The following is a 22,726-nucleotide window of genomic DNA, read 5'->3' on the forward strand; positions in this document are numbered from 1 at the left end:
TACATCCTAACAACAAGGTGATGGACTCTCTGACAGTGTCCATGCCTACATTGATGGGAAAAACAGTAACAACGTGATGGACTTGTGAGTGTTCACGCAGCACATCCATTGTATAACTAGAGGGGACCTCGATGAGGGTGAGGGTAGAAACTTGGGGAAGGGCACAGGCAACCCCAGAACCTATGGAACCATATCACAAAACAAATAAAATATTTTTTAATGTAAAAAAGAATAAGTAGAGAGATACAGAGAAAAACACAGACCAACAGAGCTCTCCCATCTGCTGGCTCACACTCCACAGTGCTCCCAAACCAAGAATGAGCGAGGATAAAGCCAGGAGCCACGAGCTAAATCCTGGTCTCTAACTCAGGTGGCATAGGACTAAGCACGTAGGTGTGCGTTAAGTGCAATCCACAGAGAACCAGCACTGGGATCTGGGTGCTTCCACAAGATGTGGCATGCTGAGGGCTGTCCAACTCAGTGCAGCCAGTGCCTAGACCTGGGCTTCTGCTTTCATAGCAGCGGCATCATTGAGTTCACAGATAACACAGCTTGGAATAACTCTTACTAAACCCAAATCAGTAGGGCGATTATTGCCTCTTCAATCTGTTGGTGCTTTGATTAGAACTGTTAATTGGGTACCACAAAATGTTTAACAAAAGAAGGAGATTGTTTGTTTCTTTTAAGATTTATTTATTTTTATTGGAAAGGCAGATACACAGAGAGGAGGAGAGACAGAGAGAAAGATCTTCCATCCGATGATTCACTCCCCAAGTGAGCCGCAACGGGCCAATGCACGCCGATCCGAAGCCAGGAACCTGGAACCTCTTCCAGGTCTCCCACGCGGGTGCAGGGTCCCAAGGCGTTGAGCCGTCCTTGACTGCTTTCCCAGGCCACAAGCAGGGAGCTAGATGGGAAGCAGGGTCACTGGGATTAGAGCCGGCGCCCGTATGGGATCCCAGCGTGTGCAAGGCAAGGACTTTAACCACTATGCTATCACGCCGGGTCCATGTTTATTTCTTTTTAAAGTAGGATTACTTTTATTATAAACAAATATCTTAATTTTTAAATATCTAAACATTTCAGAAGTTTTAAAAATTTTAAATAGAGACTTCAACCTGACTACTATTTTGAATTCTCTTAATTTTACTCTACATCCAAAATTTTTCCCTTAGAACCAGTAGGTTGCCAGAAATTTCTACATATAAATCATTCAGTGAATATAATACAGATGAATGTGTGTTTATTATGTTGATAGTGAATGTGAGGTAAAACTGAACATCTTATGCAGAAATTTTACTTTTTCAGATAAAATATACATTGCTTTCCCCCTCCCCTTTGGCATCCTTACATACACAAAACAGTGTGTGTAACTTGGCAATTTTACTATCTGCACAGAATTCCATATATGCTTGTGTTACCGTATATGTAATCATTTCTTTATGCTGAATGTTTGATTTTAAGTGACATTTCACAAATAGAAATACTGTGCACTGAAAATTTTGAAGTCTTTTTTAAACAATTTGTTTCTCATAGTACATTTTTTGTAGTTGTGGGGATTCAGTTTTTTAGTTTGTTTTTCTCTGTATTTTTTCTTAACTGTTTACTTCCTTTGTTTGAAAAGAGTACAGAGCAGTAGAGAGATGGAGAAAGAAAGTCAGTGAGAGAGAGTCCATTAACTCTTTTACTTGGGCACTGCCCCCTCCGTGTCCAGATCTGGGAGTCGAGGTTGGGTCTACGCTGTGGGTGGCAGGGGCCCACGTCCATATCCCTGATGCTGGATAGGGTGTACGTAAGCAAGGCATTTTGATATGGTGCCTGAGATGTTCAAAGCAGCATTTTAGGCAATAAGCTAAAACTAGCTCCCACTTTTCAATGGTCTTCATTGAATAAAATCAGTCTAGAATTGCCAGATGTTGCACATTTTACCTCTGAGTGATGCAGTCAGATTGCTGAAGAGTCTTCCTACGGAGGACACGGGGCTCATGCTGGAATGAGCTCTCCTGACCCTGTTGGGTGAAGCCACCCTAACCCTGACTAGGTGGTTTTACCTGGGAATGGCCACAGCTCACTGGACTCAGAACAAAGCCACCTGTTTTCTCTCATGGTTTGGTTCAGTGTGTCTGCCTGGCGGGATGCTGGGTAGGCTGGTCTTCCCCAGGGCCTTCCCTTTCCTCCACCAGGGCCTTCCATGTGCTCAACTAGCTGCTGTCCCACCTGGACTACTGTGGCTGTCCGTGGTAATGCAGCTGAATCACTTGCCTGCTTTTTTTGGAAAGGGCAAGAACTCCAGGTTTTATCTGTATCCTTGGAGTAAAATAGGGTGAAATGTCATGTACCACCACTTATTTTTATCAACAAGAACAAAGCCAAGATATTTAACATGAAGAGCACAATGTAAAACCAGGCACCATTATTCTAATACTTTTTTTTTAATCTAGAGTTAAAATGTGATAGGAAGTAGAAAAAGCTTTTGAAAACTCATTTCGGCAGGTGCCTGAAACTCTCTCTTGCAGTGATGTTCTTTATAATTATTAATATTAGTGCTAGTAGTAGTAGTATTTTAGGATATGGTTCCATAGACGCAGGAACCCCCCCCCCCCACTATGCTTCACTATGCTTTCCTGATTGTTTTCCACATGTAATTACCATAGTAGAATCCTTCAGCAAGCGTCACAGGTCCAGCATTCTCCTATTTAAGTATAGCAGCATATTGTAGGTATACACAATGGTATATAGTCTAGCATCCTACTATCAAGGTATATTTTAGAGTTTAGGCATCTTCCTTTTATTCAACATTACAGAAGCTTACTGCAACATATCTTCACTTCCCATCGGGGTGATCTTCAAGCAGCATTTTCTTCTGATGGCTGCTTCATGCTATCTACAAAATAGACTATCACCTATTTTGTTTGTTTTTGTTTGTTTGTTTGTTTGTTTTTAATTTATGGTGAGGCAGATTCACAAAGAGGAGGAGAGAAAGAAAGAAAAATCTTCCATCCCCTGGTCAATCTCCAAATGGTTGCAACACTCAGAACTGAGCAGATCCGAAGCCAGGAGCCAAGAACTTCTTCTGGGTACCAGCACCTACATAGGATGCCAGTGCCTTCATGTTGGGGACTAGCCAGTTGAAGCAACTTACCAGTCGCTAGCCGATCTCTTGAAGGGAGGAGATGTGTATTGTCATTTTAGCACTGTGTTCAGCAAGTGAGATGCTCTTAGTCACAAGTTGGCTGTAGCATCCTCCGTAAAGTGTGCTTTTGCAAACACATTTAGCAAGGTGTAAAATCTGCTGGTGTTTGGAAGCCAGCCATGGGTTTTGTAACTATCTTCCCAGCCTTTCCTGTACATGTTTGAGACATATAAGGCCTCTGTTACCCCTCTCAGGCTCGCCTTGTTGAATCCATCAGAATTATACTTCAGAAAAGGGGTCATCCACATTTTGTCCTCTTTTTTTCTTAAATTTGTATTTTGCAGGACACATTATACTGGCTTTCTCTCCTTCAAAGACCACTTGCCTGTTACTCAGATGATCATCACTGATACCAACAGATCCAACTCAGAAGCTGCTTGGAGAATCGGCCCCTTGCGATGCTATGGTGACAGTGAGTATCACACTGAATCCAACTTTCTCTCTGCATCGTATGAGCACAAGATGGTTCTCCTCACCATAGCTCCCCACTCTCTACAACGTACCCTAGTACTGAAACCATTTCATACGCCCCATGCATCCCACAGCACGCAGGAAATGAGGAGTTGTGCTGAGGGATTCTCTCCTTTGCAGGACATTTCTGGAATGCCGTCACATTTGGCACAGAAGCCTCTCACCTCCACTTCCCAGCCTTCCACGCGGAACTCAGTACTGACATTTCTTTCTTCTTTAAAACCACAACTTTGTCTGGAGTTTTCCTGGAAAATCTTGGCATGAAAGACTTCATTCGACTTGAAATGAGTTGTAAGTATCCTCAGTTGTAAGCCTAACATCACCAGTCATCAGAACGTGTTTAACTCCTGTCTTTACCACCAAGCACTAGTGCATATATGGACTGTCAAATTACTTGGTCAAAGTTGCAGTGATAATTTCATGTTCACCTGAAATTTTACTGTTAGCCTTCAGAGCACCGAGACATTCTTTAAAGGGAGAAAGTGACTCTTAGTTCTGGTAAAGTTCAGTAGTTGGGAAAGAGACTGATGGACCACTTCTACCAGCACAGTGTCTGTAGGAGGAGATAGCCACCCGGGGTACGTGGCTCTGGGATTTTATGTGTCCGTGTGGGGCATGGGGGAATGACATGCAGTGGGGACTATGTGCTCTGTGCATGCTCTGGGGATGTTCTGCGCATATTCTAAGGATGTGCTCAGCACCTGCCTGTGATGTGTAACATAAGTACTCCTTACATAAGGGGGAGACAGGTCCCAGACAGTGTCTGTCAGTTACAGTACATATTGCCAGTTGGGTGAAGTGGGAAGGAGCAATCATGGGCTTACTTCCACTACAGCTCAGACCAATATGCTACTCTTTTTATACTCACCATTCTAGCATATACAATTCACTATGTACATTGCAAAAAATGCCCAAGGATTGCTGTTACAGTGTCTGTTTTCTAAAGGATGAGGTTTCCTGTTTTGCTTTGTATTGTTTTGTTTTGTTTTAATTGGAAAGGCTGGTTTTAACAGAGAGGAGAGACAGGGAGATAAATATTCCATCCACTCCCCAAGAGGCAGCTGATCATATCTGAAGCCAGAAGCCAAGAGATTGCTCCAGGTCTCCCATGCAGGTGCAGGGTTCCGAGGCTTTGGGCCACTCTCTTTTTTGCTTTCCCAGGCCACAAGCAGGGAACCTGAATGGAAATTGAGGAGCCAGAATATGAACTGGCACCCTGATGGGATTTCGGTGCCTTCATGGAGAGGATCTAGCACTGAGTCGTAGTATCCTGTCCTAAGTCTCAAGTATTTCTTAACCGTGGCTCTATGCTGGTACATGCCAGAACAGTTATCATTACTTGTCACTTGAAAAGCAGAAATGATTGTCATGATGCCTTCCGCCACTTTTGGGTTGAACTCTTGCTGTACCTTTGCTTCAAAACTAGTTTCCCTCCCACTAGGAGAGTGTGATGGCTTTTTTTTTCTTTTTACTTTTTCTTTTTACTTTCTCTGCTACCTCATCACAAATGTGACATAGCTAGTGAATTTGATGTGATTGTAGAGCTTGTTTTTTAACATCCATACCTTATATGCAAGTTATGTTACAGAAGTTATGAGGTAGAATGAAAAACTGATAAGATGAAATGTTATATAGTAGAAAATATTATATATAGTATTATATTATATTATATATACCCATGAGCACACAAAGTAAAATATACTGATTTCTTGTTATTAAGTAATTCACACATGGGGGAAATGGCTTCACCTTGGTACACTATAGTGATATCAACATGAAAATGTCTGTCTCTGAGGCTTGACTCATGCATGTTTCTGTATGATTGCATCAGTCTGCTTTGCATGCATATTCAATGAGAATATATAGTACAGTCTAAATGTCCCATTTATCTTTCCTCCTAATTACTGAAGAGCACTGCCACTTCATTTTAAATTAGAAAATTTTCTATACGAAGCCACCTGCATGCACACCGGAAGGGTTGTATATGTAAAGATATAACTAGTAAAGACTTGGAGAAGTGCACTCTTAAGTAAATTGCAAAACTGAAAAAATCGCCAAGCACTTTGTGATTGGTTTTAAAAACTTCCAAACATCCATTCGATCTAAAGAAGTGCATTTTCAGCAGAAAGTTTACCGTAACTTTCTTATCTCACAGGGAAAAGCCTAAAGTCTCTAAGGCATTTGAAAAGCAAAAGGTGCTCTAACTGTGCTGTTTATGTCTTCCACATTGGTTCCCTCAGCAGTAGACACACTGTGAGCGACAGCACAGGAATGGTGACCACGCTGAGTTTTTGTTGTTGAAAATCAATGTATATGTGTGATCTTATCCTTTCAGAAGCAAAGCTATGTCTACCATTTTCTGTGTTAAAAGTTCCTCCCAAGCATAATTATTCAATAATAACTAATAAAATGGTTGATTTCAGGAGTTTTTAATATATCAGTAAAAATTAACAAGAAGTTACATTAAGTAGAAGAAAAAAGTGTGTGTGTGTGTGTGTGTGTGTGTGTGTGTGTGTGGCAACACATTGTCACTGACATCGCTTAGGAGTATAATATGTGGTAATAATAAAAACATGAGAAGTTGCTCAGAAGTTGGATTATACTCACTTCCTTTCCCTCTATGACCTTGACAAGTTAGGCTTGCCGTTAAATGTCCTACCTGTCCAGATATAAAAGGATGTTTTCTGTGTTTGGTTTGTGGCCACTGACCATGCCACAGTAATGACATGAGCGCATGAAATGACCTTGAATGTTAGATCTACGCAACAAAATAACTGGGAATTTGGGAGCTGCAGAGAAGGAGACGAAAGCTTTGCTAGGAAGAGTTGGTGGAGGTGTTTGCATACATCACCGGTAGTCGGCATTCAGCTCAGGCTTGTTTGGCAGGTCCAGAAAATCCATGCATGGAAGGAGACCTTCTGACTACCACATTTCACTTCTTTCAGTTCGGGATGCAGACCCCTAGTGGCAGGAAGCTCTTGTGGCTTGGGTATGAAAACAGGCTCCCGCCTACCTAACTTGGCCAGGTTCTGAAGTTGCGTAGTTCAGTACAACTATAGCCTCAAAATGGCCTAATAAAAATCAGGCTATACAGTTTTTTTACTCATTAAAGCATCAGAATATTTCATGGTGTATTATCAGAAGGTAGTGAGTGATGATTTAATGTTAACTACATATCAATGTGATATCAATGTTGGTTTTTGTCATACTGCATTTTGCTCTTTAGCTTGCAAAAAAAAAAAAAAAACAGAAAAAGATAATAAGGTTCTTTTGATGTAGTAAATAAGCTAAAATCACAGATGCCATGTTTTGATATATTTTTCATCAAAAATTGATGAATGTGGTTTTTCAAATCAATCACATTTTGCATCCGCACTTCATCTATCTATCTGTCTGTCTAGATATGCTTATTATTTCAAAGGAAGCAACTCCAAATTGGAGAAAAAAACCTTGTATTTCATACTTTTCAATAATATACTTCATTCATTTTTTCCATTTCAGCATGATGGTATAAGTGATCACAGCCTGGTGCCAATTAGATGTATGTCATCACTATTAAAATTAATTAATTGATTAATTAAATAAATAAAATAAATCTTTAAAAGAATAAATTTACAGCAAAATAAGCATATCTTTTAATTGTCTTCTCTATGAACATTTTTAAGTACATTTATACTATTGTTCCACTAATTCCCTTTCAGTCCTAGGAAGTTAAAAATAGGAAATTTTTTTTGATTTATTTTATTGTATTGTTGTTGACAATCTTTACATAGTTAATTACGGTTAAAAAAAAAGGTTCAGGGGGTATAGGGAAGTGGGTAATACTATTATGTCCATATTGTTTCCATCATGTATCTGAGGTAAAGGGGGATATTGAGGGAGAAGCCCCACCCGGTTTCCCGCCCACCCCAAGTCCCGGATGTGGGGCATGCTCTGAGATATGTGCTCAAGTGGTGTTAATAGTTCCCCAGTTATGAATCGCTGCCAGTTTCGCTCGATGAGGTCGTCCACTGATTGATATGGTCAATATTTTAATATGGACTTGACTATAGTTAAGTAGTTAAGAGCTCTCATCCATTTCCATTCCCATTTCATGACCTGACCTTCCGGCAGGGGCTCAGCTGTGTGGGCAGTAACCCAGCTCTTGAGTTAGACACTTCGCATACAGAGGCATTCTATTCTGAATCTGGCTTTTTCTTAGGATGCAAAGGCTGGGAATGTAGTGGCCCATGGAGACATTTGGACTTTGATATCTGTAATGATTTAGGTTGTGGAGTTAATGACTCAGTAAAGCAGATACCCATCTTCTGGGTATATTTGCACTATTGTCTAGGAGATGAGAGAGGGTGGACAATTAATTGCAAGGTGCTGAGCAGCAAAAGAAAAGTTTGACATACAGAAACCCTACTCACAGGTGACTAACATGCCTGCCTTCACTTATAATTAACTTGCCATTTCTTTAAATCCATACAGTTCTTATGCAATGCTTAAATCAATAAGCAACATGTTGCACAACATTGCAGAATCATGAGAGCTTTGCCTTTAGACTTAGATTTTCCCTAGTATCTTAGAAATTTTGAGCAACTTCTTTGCAGAACTTTACTTTTTTCACTCATAAAATGAGGATAGTAATAATTTTCACAGGGGGTCATTTTAAGGATTAAAATGACAGGGTCTGCTGTTATTTCTTAGTGCAGTGTCTGGCATAAAGCTCATTGCATCTATTAGACTGCCTCTCCTGCCTACATCACCTCGTCATCACTATCACCACTACGATGACATCACCACCCTCTGCCATCCCCATGAGCACGACTGTCATCATGAGTTATCTCACCAGCTCCACACTGTCGCTGTCACTGTGTCACTGTCACTATGACCACACCGCACCGTCACCCCTGCCCCCGTCCTCATGATCACCACCAATACAGTCACCAGCATGCCTTCCTCATCAGTATCATTACTCCTGTCTAGCTGGCTTCTCTGACGTAGAAATTACTGTAGGGATGCAGAGTCAGTTCTGACAGGCGTCCACGGTGAAGAAAAGATTCAGCCTCAGCTAGTGCCATCTGGCCTTACACCACCATCGGTTTGACAGGTACACATCTGAGCTTCCTGTTTTACCCTTCATTCATGAGAATAACATGGATGCTTGAAACATGTGTGTTTCTGAAATATCAGGGGGAAGTTGCCTGCACTCACCACTCCCCTCCCGTGCATGAATGTGTTTGTTCTGGAATGGAATTGTCTAGCTGACTTGAGGATTACTGAAACCTAGGAGAATACAGCAGATGGGAGGGTAGAACCACAAATCTCAAGTTTCAACATTTATGTCTCAGCTCACTGCCCTGTTTCCTAGATTTGAACAGTAAATATTAACTGGGCACACACAGACACACACTCTAAGTATTTGGCAATTGTTACTCTTAGTTATGACTTTAGCTTAGCAGAGATTTGGCAAGTGCCTTCGAACATGATGTGTACTTGCAATGGTTTCTCTCATCTATTCTAATATGTCTATGCCCTTTTTAAGGCGACTCCCTTCATCCTTTTGCCATTTCCCTCTTGGTTCCAGCTCCTTCCGAGGTCACTTTCGCCATTGATGTTGGAAATGGCCCCGTAGAGCTCATTGTCCAGTCTCCTTCTTCTCTGAATGACAACCAGTGGCACCGTGTCTGGGCTCAGAGGAACCTCAAGGAGACCTCACTGCAGGTGGACAACCTCCCCCCGAGCACCAGAGAGACTGTGGAGGACGGCCATTTCCGACTGCAGCTCAACGGCCAGTTGCTTGTAGGTAGGAGACAACTTAAGGCACCTGTGCTGTGAGTGCTATACAAGACCACAGTGTGGGTACAAGAAAAAATGCTCCTTCATTATAGGCCCAGGGAATGACTGGAACATTGCTTAGAGCTGTTAGAATTACATATGCAATTCTGCATCTTCTTTCATAGATCACAGCTATAAATGATCAAACTCACTGTCAACCAATTTTGGGTGACTTCATGCTCTTTTTTGTGTTTTTTATCCATGAGGATGTTATGTTCAGATGTTTGACCTCTGCTTTAGATTTTCATCAACATAATACCCAGCTGATCTTGGGAAATGCTGCCCGCTGTGACTGGGAATCATCTTGTGTCACCATGATGAGCTCAGCTAGGCTGCATCCACTGTTGGCTGTGAGACTGGAAGCAGCTGGATGTTGTCCTGAGTTCTCACTGCTCCAAAAGTGGCCATTGAGCAGCTGAAACAAACCAGCCCCTTGTTGGATGAGGATGATCGACAAGTGATTCAATGACATACAGTTGTTACAGGAGCTTGTGTGTAGGTAGGGGGAGGGAGGGAGAGAGAGAGAGAGAGAGAGAGAGAGAGAGAGTCATAATAAGGCAGGATTTGGAATAAGGATACTCTCTCCTGTGCTTGATCCTGCCTTCTATGAAAATTGACATTGTAGTTCTTTTCTCATTATGTACTCATTTTGAAAACAGAGAGAGAAGTGTGCGAATGTGTGTTAAAAAGAGAGAGAAAGAGTGACTATCTCTACCTCTGTCTAGATAATTTCCCAAATACCCTTTGAGGGGCCTTCAAAGTTCCTGTGGACACTGGAATTAAAAAAATAAGTTTCTCATGAGCATTTTATGTACTATTGATCATATAGCTGTAATGGAGATGATTTCTTTAATCTGGGAACAGAGGAAATGCTTGCCATAGTTTAAAATACAAAATACAGCTTTCAAGTCAGAGATTCTATAAACTAACAAACTGAGAGTATAGTCTTATCTAAAATGTGAAGCTGAGACACATAGAATAATGATGTTAATAAGCAAGTGTGTCAGATTGCCTGAATTTAACTGCCTTTCTTATTATGTCCACATCTTCATTTCTGTACCCATTTCTGTAACATGTAGCTTAATTGCATCATGATTGATGAACATTTTCTTTTCCTTTAACATTTTTTCTTAAATAGCTTATTTAAGAGCCAAATAGTGAAAGAGAAAGGTGGATAGACAGAGGCTTCTAGTTTACTCCACAGATGCCCACATGGACCAAGGCTCAATTTTAATTTCCCAAGTGGATGTCAGCATCCCAAATATTGGGTCATCACCTGCTGTATCCCAGGATGTGTATATCTGTTTTCTTCCTTTCAGTTTCTTTTTCTGCACCTTTTAGGGCTCAGCTAAGTGGTCATTGTAACCAAGCCAGGTTCAATGGCTGCTTAACATGGCAAGGCAGACACCAGCAGCCTGTATTGGGCTACCTGGGCTTAATTCCCAGCTTTAGATCCTGACTCCACCACCCCTCTGATGTAGATAATAAGAGGCAGCACTGAGGGCTCAAAGGGATGGGTCTGGGCCACCATATGGGACACTCGGATTGCATTCCCAGCCCGTAGTTTGAAATCTTTTCAACCTTGATACTGTAGGCTTTGGAAGAACAAATCAGAGGATGAGCTCGATCTCTGTTTCCTTCTCTCTCTCTCTCTGTCCCTCTTTCTCTTTCTCTAACACACGCACACACACACACACACATACACACACACACACACACACACAAATACAAGGATAAAATTAGAAAAAGTAAGCAAAATGCACTAGCCAATAGGAAATAAATAACAGATGATGTCATTATCTTTCTTTTGAGCAAGAACCATGCCACTGTATTTATATTGTGTTTTTCTGTAAAGATTTTATTTATTGGGCCCAGCGGCGTGGCCTAGCAGCTAAAGTCCTCTCCTTGAAAGCCCCGGGATCCCATATGGGCGCCGGTTCTAATCCCGGCAGCTCCACTTACCATCCAGCTACATGCTTGTGGCCTGGGAAAGCAGTTGAGGACGGCCCAAAGCCTTGGGACCCTGCACCCGCGTGAGAGACCTGGAAGAGGTTCCAGGTTCCTGGCCTCGGATAGGTGCTCATCGGCCCGTTGCGGCTCACTTGGGGAGTGAATCATCGGACGGAAGATCTTCTCTGTCTCTCCTCCTCTGTGTATATCTGGCTGTAATAAAATGAATAAATCTTTAAAAAATATACATAAAAAAAGATTTTATTTATTTTTTATTACAGCCAGATAGTGCTGCTTTAATTCTTTTTAAGCATAACATTTTATTTCTCTGAAGAAGTTCAGTGATTATGAAGATTTAATATATTTTCTGGTGGAATCAATTCAAACATTTAAAAAATTCAATAAATTATATAACATGGCAAATTTTAATTTGTCTCAAGACAATATTGTCAAATCTTCCTGGTTAAATGCTTTTTATACCCTCTCAGGCAAATTTGGTGTGGCTATGTAATTATCATATGGCTTGAGTTTGCAATGAACTTTGTAGAAAGCAAAAGGGACAGGTGTCAGCAGTGTTCCTGGTGGAATTCCATCTCCAGGTGAGCTGGAGAGCGTCTTGGTGTATCTGGATGAGGTGTGCTATTGGGGCTGGGGACAGCTCAGTGTGACAAGTGCACCTGTCAGGTTACACTTTGTTCCAGCGCGTTCCACCTTGGATGTTGCTCTGCTTCATAATTGGTCTTAATGCAATGAGGAAGACAAAGCTTGCTTGGAGTCATTTCGATGTGTTGGCTTGAATTTTATTGTTCAGTGTTCAGGAGTCCACATGGTAGGTGGAAAAGGCAGCTGACATATTGCCACTAACATTTTGTGCTATTTGTTTTTTAAAATATTTGTTTATGTTTATTGCTAAGATATACAGAGAAGAGGAAAGATAGAGACAAAGATCTTGTATCTGTTGATTCACTCCCCAAGCAGCTGCAACAGCTGGAGCTGAGCCAATCCGAAGCCAGGAGCCAAGAGCTTCATCTTGGTTTCCCTTTGGGTGCAGGGTCACAAGGCTTTGGACCATCCTCGGCTGCATTCCCAGGCCATAGGCAGGGATCTGCATGGGAAGTGGTACTGCCAGGATTAGAACCGTACCCCATATGGGATCCCAGGGCTTGCAAGGCAAGGACTTTAGAGGCTAGGCCTTTGTACTGGGCCATTTAATCACTTCATAGGATCCTCCTTGGTAATGACAGCTAAATTAATGGATTAAATTATTTAGTAGTTTGAAATTTAGACCCTGGATTTTTATATGAGGAAACTTCAGAAAATTAATGGAAATTTGAAATAGAAAAATATTTTGGGTACCAAATACACCTTGAAATCCATGCATGGTAGGTGCGTAGTGCTCATTTTTTGTGCACTTTCTGAAGACTTCCTCATACGTACAAAGTTCAAGACTCTTCCCAAGATTTTCTGAAAAGGAGAGGAAGAGTGACTGAGAGAGAAAGGAAGAGACAGAGACAGCTCTCCCATCATCTGCCATCATCTAGTTCACTTTCTAAATGACTCAAACAGTCAGGGTTGTGCCAGTTCAAAGCCAGGAGCCAATACATCCATGCCAGTTTCCCACACGGGTAGGAGGGTCCCAAGCACGTGGGTCATCTTTCCTTACTTTCCCAAGCATGTTTACAGGAACCCAGATCAGAAATGGGGCAGTCAGATGGAAACCACATTCTGACATATTCGTGTCAGGTATTTGCTTAGCCTGTTGTTCACAACACTGGCCCTAAGCTTATGCTCTAAGTTTGCTTTCCATAAACCTTTTGAAACATCCCTATGTTTGCTGTTCAGTAAAATGTGTCATCAGTACAGATGGCTTTCCTGGGTAGAAGGAGTGTGGCATTAGTTACCTACACAGGTGTATCTATGCTGACTTGCTTTATGCCAAACAAGGATCTTTCATCACAGCAGAGCATCTCTCAGCAAGGCAGCCAGTGGGATCACTGATGGGGCTTTGAGTGGCTAGTGAGCACCAACCACAGGCTATGCTCACATTGCATGCCACAGACTGAAGGGCTGATATAGGAAAATGCGTGATGCTGGACTTCCCAGAATCAATACTCCAATGTCAAGTTGTTTCATCACCATAATAGTTAGTGACATGCGCAACTGTAATCACTTGAATGAGAGTTGTTCAACAGAGGGGAAGGAAATTTACAGCATCTCTCACCATCCCACCAACAATAGCATCGTCCCTTCTCCTTGCTACTGTGTCTGTTGGTTGATAATGAGGCAAGAGAAAAGCAAAAATCATTGTGCATTGCTCAAAGACAAATAAAGAGAGTCACATGACCAATGGTGGAAAAATCAGCAGCTATGATTGTGGTGTGAAAATGGAAGTGCTGGTGGAGGACCGTTCCAGCTCTGGACACACCTCGTTTAGACAAATACATACATAGACAAAAAGAGTTGAATAACCAATGGTTGTGTTATCTATTTTAAAAAAAACTATTTATTTTCATAGAAACGGGAGATATACAGATGGGGGGAGAGACAGAGAGGAAGATCTTCCATCTGCTGTGCCAACAATGGCTGGAGCCTTGCCAAGCTGAAGCCAGGAGCCAGGAGCTACTTCCGGGTCTCCCACACGGGTGCAGGGTCCCAAGGCTTTGGGTCATCCTCGAGTGCTTTCCCAGGCCACAAGCAGGGAGCTGGATGGGAAGTGGAGCTGCCGGGACACAAACGAGCACACACATAAGATTCTGGTGGGTGCAAAGCGAGGACTTTAGCCACTAGGCTGCCACACTGGCCTGTGCTATTTATTTTTATGCCCTAGTACACATGAAACCAAGCAAACTGGTTCCATCACTTTTTATCAGACACAGAATAGTTCTAAACACACTCTTAATTACACAGTGAAAAATTTGTGAAGATGTGGGCTCGTGAGACTCATTTGTAGAATTTTATTTGCTTGTTTTTATTTTTTTTCTTTCATGGGCCTCCTTTGATTCCACGCCCACCTATGACATTTGTCAAACTAAGCTGATATTATGCCAAACTTCCATTCTGTAGTGATACTTTTTTCTTCTTATTATTTTTAATATTAAAGATAACAGATTTTACATATTTCCTAGGTATAGCTCTGCAATTTTTGAAAAGCCTATTTGCTTATTAATTGGAAAAGCAGAGAGAAAAATCTATCCACTGGTCCATTCCCCAAATTCCTGCAGCCAGGACCATTCCAAGCCAAAGTTAGAATGCCACAACTCCATGTGGATCTGTAATGTGGTGGCAGGAGGCCAAGCACATTGGCCTTTTTATCTACTTTTCTGTGTACATTAGCAGGGAGGTGAACTGGAAACAGACAGACTATACGGCACCACAACTGACCAGTTAACTCAGTGCACCACCTGCCGGTAAAAGCAGTCTGTTATGCATTTACATATTCATTTATTCATTTATTTTTAACTATTTATTTATTATTGTTGGAACATCAGATATAGAAAGAGGAAGAGAGACAGAGTGGAATATCTTCCATCCGATTATTCACTCCCCAAGCGGCCACAATGGCCAGAGCTTAGCCGATCCAAAGCCAGGAGCCAGAAGCCTCTTCTGGGTCTCTCATGTGGATGCATGTTCCCAAGGCATTTAGGCAGTCCTCTCCTGTTTTCCCAGGCCACTGGCATGGAGCTGAATGGGAAACAGGCACACCAGGACATGAACTGGCACCCATATGGGATCCTGGCATGTGCAAGGTGAAGACTTTAGGTACTAGTCTACCAAGTCGGTCCTTATATTTATTTATAAGCATTGCAATCCTTATGATAGCTACCGTAGAATGAGTGTTCAGCTATTCAGAGAGTGAAGCTGAGCCACTTACATGTTTTTTTTTTTCTCATTTAGTTCTTACAAGAATCTCAGGTGTCACCAGTTTTTAAGTCCTCTTTATTTCAAATATTTAGTTAGTTGACAGGAAGGATTAGAGAGGGAGAAGGGGAGAGAATGACATTTTCATCCACTGGTACACCCTCTAAATGCTACAATGAGTGGGCCTAGGAATCCAGGACTCTGGATCTTACTCCAAACTGCCCACAAATACACCGGAAGCCAAACTCTCAGAAATTTTCTGCCGATTTCCCCAGCCAATTTGCAGGGAGCTGCTTGGACTCAAATTTATGCCCATATGGAATGTCCATGCTACAGGAAGGAGTTTTACCTGGTCTGCCACAGAGCTGGCCTCTCCAACTGTCTTTTAAAAAGGAAGTGCAATATGACATCATTTTCACACACACACCCTTTAGAGAAAGAGTCTGCAGTTTAGACCACATGGAAGCTCTGTGTGAGAAAAAGTATTTTGATTCTCCAGGTGTTTCTGGTTGTCCACATTTACAACTCAAACAACAAGGCGAATTTACAGAAGCACCACTGATGTGGCAATGGAACTGGAACTGTCAGAGGAGACACAAAGTAGATTATTCTGGCGAATGAAACAGTTCACCCTGAGAACTCAAAGTTGCCATCTGAGGGATGTCAGAGCTTTTAAGATGTTGCTGGTTCCTTTTCCAAAACATGATGCCCCTGAGCTCAAGTGGCAGGGTCATGCTGAGCATCCTCAAGGGATGCTGCCATCTAGAGGGGGAGATACATCTAGGGGTGCTGAAGCTGTGATGCTCCCTGAAGCTTGAGGAACCTATTCAGATCTCTCCAGGTCTCTCACCAGAAATATGAGCCAGAGAAAGAGAATGCCTTTGAGCAGAGAAAAAACGAAGTCAAAACCTTCTCCAAAAGCGTTACTGATAAATTAACATTTTGTTCTCATAGGATTAGTAAACTGCTCTCATTCTGGGAGAAAGGATTTGGACACAAAGCCTCTTTAGCAGGAAGGCAGTTTTGTCTGAGTAGTAAGTGTGCTATCTGAATGTTAGCTCCTAGCCAAGTCTCTGAAGCCTTAGCTTAAAGAGCGATGCTCGCCTCTCAGACACTAATCGACAATGTTTGGAGGAGCTAAGATGCATTGGACAAGGGCATTGTCTGCTTTGGGTCACTTTCAAGGAAGGATTTGATGCCTTGAGACTCAGAGTGCTCCTGCTGGGTGGCATTCACCCACCTGCCCCCTCGGGACGTCATCAGCTACAGATCAACAGTCAGCCAAGGTCATGTCTTTCGGAAAGGAATACTCATCCAATTTTGCTAGTCTTGATTGTGCCTGCTTCTACTTCCTTTCCCATGGGCCCACGGGTGCCTTCAGAAGGACTACCTGCATGAGTGTGCTTGACACTGTGGCTCCATCTCAGTGCTTGCTTACTGAAGACTTCAACTTGAGACACGATCAGTGGATTTTCTGTGCAACATAAGCTGCTTAAATGATTGAATTCACTCATTCATTCCCTAAACCAGAAGTTCTACCAAGGATATCCATAAAAGAATACCTCCACTCCTGCTTTATTCTGCAAGCATTCATGAAGTTAAATGAATGGGTTCTTCCAAATGTATCTGCATTGCTGAGGATCGTGACCCTCTGAAGGCCCTGCCATCAGTGCAAAGGGGCTTTTAAGCCCCATCATCCCATACACCTGGCACAGTTCATTTGAGGACACAGAAGGTTGATGATGCAGATAAACTGTATGCCGACATGGGAGGCTGTTCTGGAACACTTCATTCACCTCTAGGAGCACTTCCATCAGTGCTTGATTGTGAAGACCACTTTTCATCTATTTGGTGGTTTCCTTGTTTACAGATGCTACATCAAATGCGTTTTGACATCTGCTGAGCTTCCTTCAGGATCTGTGCTGTAGTTAGTGTTCACTGAATGGAAGAGAAACACATGAAAAAGAACGAATGCAGACCTTCTGCAGTCCCCATGCTGCTTGTAGTTTAACGAGCTGAGGCAAGGCACTCGCCACCTCTGAGATTCAAGTTATTTCATCTGCATACATAGCTTGATGGCACCATGTGGATCGTGTTCAAACACTCAGTATGTGAATGCACACTCCCCTCTCCCACCTGGGAACCACTAGGAATCAGAAATAAGACTGCTTCTGAGAGAAAAATGATGTGTGCCCTCACTCAGTGGAATAATGATGGACTCCTGCTGGAAAGTTGGAGAATGTGAAATTTAAAGGACAAATTTAAAGCAGCAGTCCCCGTGGCTCCTTACTATTGGACCTAAAAAAGCAGCAGAAATTTCTAGAGAGCTAGGGTTCCTGTCCCTTTGTGGGTGATTTGGCTTAAGCTCTAGAATCCTGGTTTCCTAGACTCAGTTAATGCAGCCATTGGGGAGTGAACAGTGGATGGGAAACTCTTTCCCTTTCTTGGAATAATAGTTATTTCTTGCACTGATTCCAACCCTTCTTGCAATGGTGTCATCACAAACACACATATCTCTTGTGTTTGATGCTCCAGTACCCAAAGAACTGAACCTGTGGCCTTGACAGGAAGTGGGAGTTACCACTGCAGGGATTTGTTTGAATGTATTTTTTAAGAAGGAGAGAGAGAGCATTCTTCTCCACTGATTCAATACCCAGATTACAACACCAGGTAAGGCTGGACCAGGCTAAATCAGGATCGTAGACTTCATTCAGGTTTCCCAGCTTGGAGGCAGTGTGCAGTATTCTCAACAGTCGACACTGGTTCAAGCCAAAATCAGGAGTTGGGAGATTCAGTTGGGTCTCTCACATAAGTGATAGGGAACTTACTACTTGTGTCAACACTGACTGAACCATCCTCAAGTTATGCAATATCAGGACACTGTAATAGGGAATAGAAATGTGTCTCCAGTCTGCAATTGACAGGGGATGCAAGTGTCCACAATAATACTTTAATGTTTGTACTGGGTGGTTGCCTCTGGAATGCTCTTGGTATTGAGGTTTTTCTTGAGCGAATGCTGGAAGAGCAGGCACACAGGAGAGATGGAGAAGCTTCTGTGCTGTGCCCAGGGAGGGCTCAAAGAATTGAGATGCTTTTCTGAAAATGATGAACATTTAAGTGACAAATGCAGGCTTGCTAAGTCAGCCTCAAAATGGTGCCAGTAAAGTTTTTGAGAACCCAAATAATACCAAAGGCCAGCTGAAGAATCAAATCCAGATTTGCTTGTAGCCAACTAGTGTTCCAAGTTGTCAAGAAGAATGACATGTAACCCAGGGGTTACACAATTACAGAATGACATGTAACCGGAGAGGTCACACAGGTTAAGAAACTATGTAAGAACAGATGAGAAGAATTAACTTGAGTAACCACTTAGTTGCAGTATTGGCCACAATTTCCTAATGTAATAGCTCATTCTTGGATTTGGGAATGCTGATACAATCCTCCAATTTACCAAATATGCATTTCCCCCTGGTTTTTCCCCATCAAGCAGTCTCCCTCATGCTTAATTTCTCACTGATAATTCCATGTGTGCACTATCACACATCTAGCATACAGTTAGTATATTTGCTCTCTCATATATATATATATATATACAAGACTTATTACATAATTCTGATTTGCGAATATTTTTCAATTAAGATTGCACCTCTGTAAAGTGACTTTAAGCTCCTCTAAGAATATTAATGCATTTTTTGTTGTTGTTCCTAAAAGCCTTCAGTGAACTGTTGACAAGATGTGTACAAGTAGAGAGGAAAGTACGCTACTGTGATATAGAGGAATTAAATCTATCCAAAGGCCAGTATGCAACATGAATGAAATAATTACAGTATGGCCCAGGCCAAAGTGCAGAGTTCCTGCTTCCCCTTTAGGAGCTGACCCTACTGCAGCTGTAGTTGGGCTTGCTAACCCAGGGAGGCAGGTTCCTTGTTCATCAGGCTTTTGATTTTTTTTAATGGAAGATTTACTAAAGTTTCATAAGTATTATTAAAAAAAAACAAAGTAATGAATAGATCAAGTGATCGGTTGGCATAAATGTAACTGAAACATAGAGTGAGTGGGGATGAATGTGGTTGTGTGGATTTTGTGATTCCATGAAAGGAGTACGAAGGTTTACAGCAGATGCATTTTGGAAGATGACATGGAAGGTAAATCCAACACTTGCCAAGAGTTACAAAGTGCACGTAGGTTTTTTGGTTCTGGACAGATAGAAGTGTTTCAGTATGAACAGACCACTGAAGTCAGACTGGAAAGTCTAAGAGAAGAGGAGGAAGTTGTTGATTAAGCGGGGCGGACGTATCTCTTCCTTCATCTGTGCCAGGAATTTCAGTTGATGCTAGACAACAACTGATTGGTACCTGAAGAGAATCCAAAGTATATAAAAGAATCAAATTTTTGAGTGTCTATCCATTCTTCCTGCAAAACAGTGAACAGATGGAAAGAACGAGGGGGAAACGTAAAATGTTTCTGCAAGGGTTCAGGTGGTGGTGAGGGGTCCTGTACCAAGGCTATGGCCAGGGGTGTAGCAAAAAGCATACAGATACACATGTAAGTGGGAACACAAATCCATAGGCCTAGAAGACACAGGGAGGGCTGTGACGGAGGTGGGCACAGGGAGAGGATGCGGCTGCATTTCTGCACATAGCCATAATTCACAACAGAGGTTCACCTTCAGTAGAGAAAGTTAGAAAATACAGAGAACGTGTGTCTTCCTGTGCATGTGTACATGTGTGTATAGGTGATAGGTTATTGGGTTGCTTTTCAAAATCATCATACTTTTAGTCTCTACATAAAATTGGAACCAATCTCCAGTTTTCCATTCTTTTGGTAAAGGATGAAAATACACAGAATAAAGGTGGGATTTAGTGCATAGGGTGACTGAGGCCATTTGCCCTTCTATCACTGTGTTTCACGTGGAAGTCAGATGTCCTCTAGTTTGGAGCATTCTCACTAAGTACTGTGTGCCTCGAACCTCCACAAACACATGTCTTCCTCGAGGGAAACTCACTCTGTCACCCTCTCATCAATTCATAAGCTTGTTGACTCACTCAACAAGTAAATGGGCCATAGATCTCGCATTCTTCACATTTGCCAGAAGAAAACTGATGCTAATAAGACAGAAGAAGAGTTATACCAGCCCCATCTGGGGAATGACTGCAAAATAAAAGAAATGGAAGATAAAATGAAACACTTACTTACATAAATCTTCCTCTTTATTGCCCGCAGTCTCTAGGAAGGAAAGGATATGCATTCCTGTGTGATCTGCCTCTATGTTTATCTAGTTCATGCTGTGAGGAATGGATCCCCAGACCCATACTGGACAGGGGAATGCCATTTGGATTTGGCCTCCTGTTCTACTTGCCAGAAAAGGAAACACTGACAGTGGAGTTTGAGCATTTCTCCAAATAGGAGACTTTGGTTTATCTTTTTGCAATGTTCTCTCTTCACCTTTAGACACAGCAGTGACAGGTCTCACTGGTGACACAATGTGGTTTTCAAAGGGCACAGTTAGTCCTGAACTCCATCAATGCCTTTGTTAAAATCAAAAGCTCACATAGTGTCCTGCTCTCAGTGCTTCATGTGCACATATTTCTGTATCATGAGTGACTAATCCAAAATATGCCTCCATCAAGCAGATAGGATGTGAGCTACAGGGTGTCCTGCAACAGTGACTATGTCACCTATAGAATCTAGAATAGAAGGGTGGCCGGGGACTGTGCCTTCTTGGCATCACTCAGGACTCTCAGCGCCAAACGGACACCTGCTATGGTACCTAACATCTTGGTTGTGTCTTTGTTAACTTTCTAATTTCTGACGGAGTTACAGGTGTAAGGATAGCTTGATGGATCCTGAGTTTTCAGTGGTAATGAATCACTCCAGTTCTTTCTCAAACTATTGTCAAGGAGCATGCAGAATATTTCTAATAATCTCAGTATATACTTTCATTCAACATTTGGTTATGATCCTAATCTGTGTTAGAAAAAGGTATCATGTCTTCCTAACAGTGATTCTATTTGATTATTTTGTTTGAAAAGCAGAGTGACAGACAAACAGATAGATGCCCGTAGCTGGTGTTTCACACTCTTAGCCATAAATGGGTCAGGGCAAAGCCAGATTCTGGAATCTAACTCAGGTCTCTGCACTGTGCTGTACAGGTGTTAGGAAGTGGTTCTATCCTGCTGGGCCTGGCAGTCTGCTTCTAAATTTGCCAGAAGGAATAGTCCCATTCTGAGCCTTTGACTTCAGAATGAAGCCTGTGGCAGACATGTATGAACCTGTTCTACTGTGTTTTCAAAATATTCACTGTTAAGGCCCATGAAGTACAGAATTACATGACCACTATGGATTCTTTTTCTTTAGAGAGAGGAGTGGCAGTTCCAATCCTAGAACTACATGCATCTTTCAACAGGCTCTTTGGTTTTCTATTTCTCAGCAGAAACTTCAGTGGAAAAATTTAGTGCAGCTTGGCAATGGAGCAACAGGTAACATTACCAGTGTGAGTGTTAAAATACAAATCAGTGGCTTCTACATAATGAACCTCTGTTGTCGTTTTATTTCTTGCCCTTAGGAGGAACATCATCGAGACAGAAAGGCTTCCAAGGATGTATCCGCTCCTTACGTGTGAATGGGCAGAACCTGGACCTGGAGGAGAGGGCCAGGGGCACGTCTGGAGTCAGGCCCGGCTGCCCAGGCCACTGCAGCAGCTATGGCAGCATCTGTCACAATGGGGGCAGGTGTGTGGAGAGGCACAGAGGCTACCTGTGTGACTGCACCAGCTCACCGTACGAAGGGCCCTTTTGCAACAAAGGTATGTGGGACACATTACAAACAGATTAATATTATTCATTGAAAGGCAGGGTGACCAGAGAGGAAGAGAGAACGAGGGAGAGAGAGATATTCTGTTTGCTGGTTGACTGGCTGAACAGCTGCCAGCAGTGGCCAAAGCAGAACAAGGCCACGTCTAGGAGCCTGGAACTCTATCTGTGTCTTGTACTGTGGTATGGTGCCTTATGGCCATTTTAAGGTATAGAGCAGCCGGTCCTGTATATGAACTAAATTGAAATGTCAATGAGCTAATCATAGGTTGTGGCTAGGACTTGTTTTGATTTTTTTTTTATTTATTTATTTTCTTTTTAATACACTGGTCACTCAAAACCATGTCAACTCCATAACATTGCAAATTGCTGTTGATGTTATATTGGGACTCTTAATTGACTGTGATGATATTCTGCCAGCTCAAACTTCAGACCAGAAAAGGTCTCCCCAAGAAACTGTTCAACCAATCTGGACAATAAGTAGCTGGACTCTATGCTTGGTATATGTTTGCAATGAAAGAATCTTGATTGAATTTGAACTGTAATACTGCATCAAGGTGGAGGAATCCACCGGGGGGAGGGGAGGGGGAGGGAGGGGGGATACCCAGAGCCTATGAAA

The 22,726-nt window shown here is 42.2% G+C and overlaps 1 protein-coding gene across 1 annotated transcript in view; it reads left to right on the forward strand.

The window, feature by feature from the left end:
* Positions 1-22,726, forward strand: part of LOC101521841 (contactin-associated protein-like 5) — a 415,974-nt gene that overhangs the window by 341,064 nt on the left and 52,184 nt on the right. Inside the window, exons 15-18 of the mRNA XM_058664165.1 lie at positions 3,478-3,605; positions 3,785-3,955; positions 9,237-9,455; positions 21,861-22,100. Coding sequence (XP_058520148.1) covers positions 3,478-3,605; positions 3,785-3,955; positions 9,237-9,455; positions 21,861-22,100 — 758 coding nt within the window. The remainder of the gene's footprint in view (positions 1-3,477; positions 3,606-3,784; positions 3,956-9,236; positions 9,456-21,860; positions 22,101-22,726) is intronic.

This window comes from Ochotona princeps, chromosome 5 (assembly GCF_030435755.1).
Source record: "Ochotona princeps isolate mOchPri1 chromosome 5, mOchPri1.hap1, whole genome shotgun sequence".
Lineage (NCBI taxonomy): Eukaryota > Metazoa > Chordata > Mammalia > Lagomorpha > Ochotonidae > Ochotona > Ochotona princeps.